General features: G+C 49.0%; 1 protein-coding gene across 1 annotated transcript in view; it reads right to left on the bottom strand.

The window, feature by feature from the left end:
• The window catches only part of Sbspon (somatomedin B and thrombospondin type 1 domain containing), a 30,405-nt gene extending 25,370 nt beyond the window's left edge, over positions 1-5,035 (bottom strand). The window contains exon 1 of the mRNA XM_048420647.3: positions 4,743-5,035. Coding sequence (XP_048276604.1) covers positions 4,743-4,956 — 214 coding nt within the window. The 5' untranslated portion in view covers positions 4,957-5,035. The remainder of the gene's footprint in view (positions 1-4,742) is intronic.
• Between the last annotated feature and the right edge of the window lie 965 nt (positions 5,036-6,000).

Consider the following 6,000-nt stretch of genomic DNA (forward strand, 5'->3'; position numbering starts at 1 on the left):
CTGTCCCTTCTCCTGCTATTTTAGATACACCCAATGGAGTTTGTTTTCTTGGTGGTGGTTGTTTTGTTTTTGTTTTTGTTTTTCTTGGTGGTGATTTGTTTGTTTTTTGGGGGGCAGGGTTTCTCTGGATAGCCCTGTCTGTCCTGGAACTTTCTCTGTAGACCAGACTGGCCTCTACCTAGAGATCTGCCTGCCTCTGCCTCCCAAGTGTTGGGATCAAAGGTGTTTACCACCACCACCTAGCAGAGAAAGTGCAGAGTTTGTTTCCTTGGTGGTGGTTGTTGAGTTGTTTCTTTGTAGGAGACTTATGATATATTACTGGTGTTAAACCCATGCCATCACCAAAATGCTGTCTTTTGAAATAACTAATTTCAGCATAATTTCCTTTGGCAACTCAAGTTATTCTATAGGTGAAATAATATTTTTATTTTATTTTATCTGTCCAATAAAGATATTTCTTTTATCTAAGGATCTTTGGGGTAAAAATAAGTTTTATTGTTACTTGAGAAGAAAAAGAAACCTTTCAACTTTGAAAAACAAAACCTTTCAACCTATATTTTAAAAAAAAAAAAATGCCAAAAAAAAAAAAAAAAAAAAATGCCAGTATCCCATCTCTTTGTGACACTTTCCCCAGATGTGTTGCTAGGATGGAGAACTCAGCGTGCTGACTCATACAGACACGGTTACACTTTTTATGACGTCAGACATACTGTCAGATCAAAGGGCTTCAAAGCAAGGCTAGGGCAAACCTTGGGCGAGGAGACTATGAAAGGTTAGATGCTTCTGAGTGTTGAGCAACCTGGGACTCTAGACTAGTAGAACTTGTAGGATTCAGGAATGTGTATGTGGTCACTTCAAATTCCACTCAAAAGGTGCTGGTCGCAACCTGAGGTCAGAAAGCCCTGTGTTTCCAGCCTCCGCTCTACCCTCATTTGTGTGAATGTGGGTGATGGGAGCCCTTGCATTCCTCAGCTTTAGCGTTTGTAAAATGGTAACACAGGGCAGCCATACCTTTCCCAGCATCCTTGAGCTGTATGAATTTCAGCTTTCAGAATTTCTCTGATCTTCAGCAGATGTATGTAAGATAAACATTAACACATATACTTTATTTTGGGTGCCTTCTCTCCCCAGGGTCTGGGTAGATTTTTGCAAAAGAGAAAGATAAATTGTGGTGCTGGTGATCAAACTCAAGACCTACTCACACTGGGCAGGGCTCTGCCATCAAGTCCCACCCCAAGAATGTGATTTTGAACTAATTTACTCGCATGAAGCTCAGATTTACTCCATAGACAGACAGAGCAGGCTTTGGGCTTCTGATCCTCCTGTTTCAGCCTCCTGAGTGCTGGGGTTTAAGTGTTAACCACCATGTCTGTGACTTAATAATAACAAACAGAAATAACTAGACTATGTACTCCTGAAATTATTGTGTAAATGTTTAATTAATTGAGATATGCAGCAGTGCCCACCGTGGCCAAGGGCTGATGATGGGACACTTGCTCCCTAAGAGCTTGCCAGGTACCAAGTTCTGGGCTTTCTAGGTATTACCTTCTAGTAACCACTTGGCAGCTCCTGTTTTGGTCTTGTCATTTTCCTTTTACACATGAGATACGCTGAGCCCCAAGAGACTGGTATGCATACTCCAAAACCATAAGACCAGTGGATGGCAGGGTAAAGACTAAACCTGGGATTTTTCAAGTCTAAGGACATAATCATGGCATTACAGTTATTTCAGATTCGTGGCAATCACAAACAAAGAATAACTATTTGGTGGGGAAATTCTGTAAGAATAGAGGCATTTGGCCAGAGTCGCGCTCACAGGCAGTTCTAGCTAGCTGCAGCGTTCACTCCGGCCAGTGGAGGCAGGCCCGCAGCAGCCCTGACCTAGCCTTGCCCAGGGCTGAGAAGGCTGGGTTTCTCAGCTCCACCCTGACCTTGGCTCTTATCCTTAGCTGTAGTGCAGAAGCAGGCTCGGTCTCACCAAGTGACCAACTTCCAGTGGCCTCTACTTCCTTCTCTTCATGGGAAACTTCAGACTAGAGCATGCACCAGCGAGCGGCCTTACTGGTCTCAAGTCAGCTTCTCGTTAGCCTACAAGCACTCCGTTGACCTGGGAAAGTGCAGTCAGGACTCGCAGATAGGCTTTTAAATTCTGCCACACATCACCCCCTGTTCTGGCTTTAGTTCTTCCACCAAGCATGCAATTTCTGTGACTTGCTTCAGAGTTCCTCACAAGATGATAAATTCACTTACTCTCCTGAGTTTATCCAATAAATACCCAGTTCAAAATCATTGATTTTACTATTTCTACATCCCAGGCCAAAACAAGGGTATTTCATTTTGGGGTGTGCTTCAGCCTGATGCTGCCATGTCTCCTAGAAACCAATCGCAGCCAGGCATGGTGGTACACACCTTTAACCCAGCACTCTGTAGGCAGAGGCAGGCAGATCTCTGTGAACTTGAGGCCAGCCTCGTTTACACAGCAAGTTCCAAGTAAAGAAAGAATTTCCTCTCACTATCCTCCCCTCTACTCCCCATCCCTCTGGAGAGCCTGATCCCTATATCCGGCTGTGTCCACAATCTGCCACGTTTACTCTGTTAACTTCAGGGCCTGGCAGGGGGCAGGCAGCTGAACAGAGACATGAGGCTTCCTACATATCTTCTAGTGTTTCTTCCAGATTACCTGTTTTAGAAATAGTCCCCTCCCCTCACCTAGTTTCACTGTCTAGGATCTCAGAAAGAATTAAATGGAAAATCCCAGAGACAATAAGCATCACTTGTACGCAGGTCCAAACAATGTGAGGAGCCTCTCACACGGCTCTGCTGCTGGGCTTCTTCAGAACATGACTCATGGCTTCCTCCACCCTGCTAATGCTGTGCGCCCTGCCTGCCCACCAGCCATGCGGTGACCCTTGCAGCAAGCAGACCCACTGCGGTAATGTTATGGAGCTTTAGGTCACTTAAACAGAGCCATGAAGGGCAAAATGAAAATACGAAAGAAGGGCTAGCACTCAGAGCGTGAAAGGGGCAGGTGAACCCAGCGCTGTATGGAAGGACACAGAGGAAAAAGAAACAAATCACAGTGTCAGGCAACCCTGGCTGTGGTGGAAAGTGTCCCTGAAGAGAAGAGGGCACTTGCTCTACTGTTGCCTGTGCCTGCTTGTATGCTTCTGGGTGACTTCCTAGGGAGCAGAGATTGCACCTTCAGTGTTGGTCCATCTTTGTGATTCCCACATCCCTAGGCTACAGGACTCCATAGTTAATATAGAGGTAACACATCCCTAGGCTACAGGAACTCCATAGTTAATATAGAGGTAACACATCCCTAGGCTACAGGACTCCATAGTTAATATAGAGGTAACACATCCCTAGGCTGCAGAAACTCCATAATTAATATAGAGGTAACACATCCCTAGGCTACAGGACTCCATAGTTAATATAGAGGTAACACATCCCTAGGCTACAGGAACTCCATAGTTAATATAGAGGTAACACATCCCTAGGCTACAGGAACTCCATAGTTAATATAGAGGTAACACATCCCTAGGCTACAGGAATTCTATAATGAAGAGTGGTTTCAGAACCAAATCCTGATTAGGAGGTGTTCCTGAGGTTCTCAAGTAGCTGAGGCGCACAGTTTAGGGTGCTGTCAGGGGTGGGGACACATGACTCAGAGTCACTACACTTCCTGAGTAATTGACTTTTCCAGCTTCCTTTAGTCTGAGGCAAGATGTCCTGGAACAGGAAAAAAAATTAAAAAGAGCATCCCTATTCACAGGTGAGTAATTAGTTCTTAGCCAGTCGGTAAGGTAAATCGCCCAGTTTTTCGGCTTGCTCTTCCAGTATCAGGCCTGGGTGCCGGGCCTGCCTAGGGGCTTACAGGCTCTGAGCGAAGAGGCAAGAGCGACCTTGTCCTTGCTGGACCCTGTGGGTCCTCTCCCCAGGCGATGCAGAGGACCTGAGTGGAGACTGAGTCCCACCCTACCAATGTGCGTCTTTGTACTGATGTGATTAGCAGCAAGCACAGTTGCTTTCAGTTTGGTTTTCAGGACTACTCTCCCCATTTCTTCCTTTACCTTAAAATTCAATTAAAGCGGCATTGTAGATGGAACCCTACAAACGGATAAAGAACCGAGATGCTAAGGAAAATTTAAATGAGGAAAGGCCTCCAGTCCGGATGAAAACACGGTAGAGGCCCGAGGCGGGAAAATCCTAAGGACAGTTCTAGAGAGCACTAGAAAACCTCCTCACAGGAAGCAACTGTGATCCCTGTTGGAGCCCACCGCGAAACACAACGGCAGACCTCTGAGAACTTTATGCTCCACCTCACCCGCAAGGGCAAGCTTAGCCCAAAGTGCACTAGTCACACCTTCCTGCCCACATCACGGTTTTCCTTCCCCCAACGTGATATATGAACGTGACAGAGTAACTGTAGGGAAGACTGGCCCAAAGACACACCCCTGAAAGCTGTCAGCGCCTTCCTTCTAGGCCCCAGGTGACTATGCAGCTCGAGTTCTTGATCACAAAATTCATGTCCAGAGGTGACCCACAAATATTCAAGAAGGGTGCTTCGGAGATGTCAGATGAAGAGGACTGGGAAACCTAGGGATTGGGAGGCTAAGACCGGACTGGACTAGAAGCAACCAGAAGACTCCGGCTTCTAGCGGCCCCGCGCCCTGCCCTCTTCCCCCTGTCTGGGGTAGCACGGTTGGCGGCCCCACCCCACCCCGGGCCCAGCCACCCACCTGGACACGCCCGGTCGTAGTCGAAGCAGCAGTCCCCGGTGAGACGGCAGGCTTGATCGCAGAAGCACGTTCCGTAGACCCTGTCCAGCCTCCAGCCGCGGGCGAAGCAGGCTGGGTCCCGACCAGGGCAGCAGCGCCCGGCCTCTGCGCAGCCAGCCAGGGCCCCAGGCCACAGTCGTGCCAACGCGCACAGCACCATCCACAGGGTCCTCATGGCCAGAGCTGCGGTGACACCTGCGACCCGACCCAGCCAGAATCTCCGGGCCGCGCTCCACTCCCCGCGACAGCAGCAGCCCCCGCCCCCGCCCCCGGCCCTCCGCCCTTCCGCGCCGCCTCTCGGCCGCCCTGGCTGCACGCCCGGCGGGTTCTGGGCGGGTGGCGCTCGGGCCCAGGTGGGACGAGCCTCTCCTCCCGGCCGCCAGCCTGCCGCGCCTAGCCCGCCCCGGACCGCCCGGAGAGCCGCCAAGCAGGTGCTCGCTCTCGCAGCCCGCCCCGTCGGCCCCTTTTCCTGCCTCCAAACTCTGCCTCCTAACGTTTTAGGGGCGCGGGAGCCAGTGAGTGTTTGTGCCCGAAAGCCGTCGGATAAACCGCGCTCCGCAGCACCCAGGTGCCCCAGCTCGCTGTAGAAAGCCAACGGGAGGCTTTCCCCAAACCTCTGCTTCGCCAACTCTCTCAGGAAGGCTTTCCGGGTACACAGGGGCCAGCAGTATCTTTCTGTCCCAATTTATAGTGGCTTTTTCTCCCCCAGGGAAATGCTAGTTTGCTCCACTTAAGGGACAAATAAATGAAGGGAATGATGGAGTAGAAACTGCTCTGCTTTCTGTTAAAGCTGACTTCCTAAAGGGAGCCCTCACCAGTATTGTTTTTAAAAATAACTTTCACTCTAAAATTGTTTGTCCAACTTTGGACGTTTTAAATTGTTTGCACTGCTCGCTTGTACTTGCGGTGCTGAGGAAGGTATCCAGACCACGTTCAACACAAGACCCTACCTCTGAGCGACATTGCGCCCCCAATTTAACTCTGGCTGTCCTGGAAATTACTACGTCGATTCAACTGGCCTTGAACTCACGGAGATCCGCTTGCCTCTGCTTCCCAAGTGCTGGAATCACTACACCTGGCTTCACCCCCAACTTTTTCTATGCAGTCTCTTTCTTTCTCTAAATATATTAAATTTTACACACTTTATTCTTTACTCATCAAGATTTATTCTGGAAATTCCACTTTTCCTTTGCGATCTTAAATCATTTAACTAGCATAG

This window comes from Myodes glareolus, chromosome 16, assembly GCF_982192425.1.
Source record: "Myodes glareolus chromosome 16, mMyoGla1.1, whole genome shotgun sequence".
Taxonomy (NCBI): domain Eukaryota; kingdom Metazoa; phylum Chordata; class Mammalia; order Rodentia; family Cricetidae; genus Myodes; species Myodes glareolus.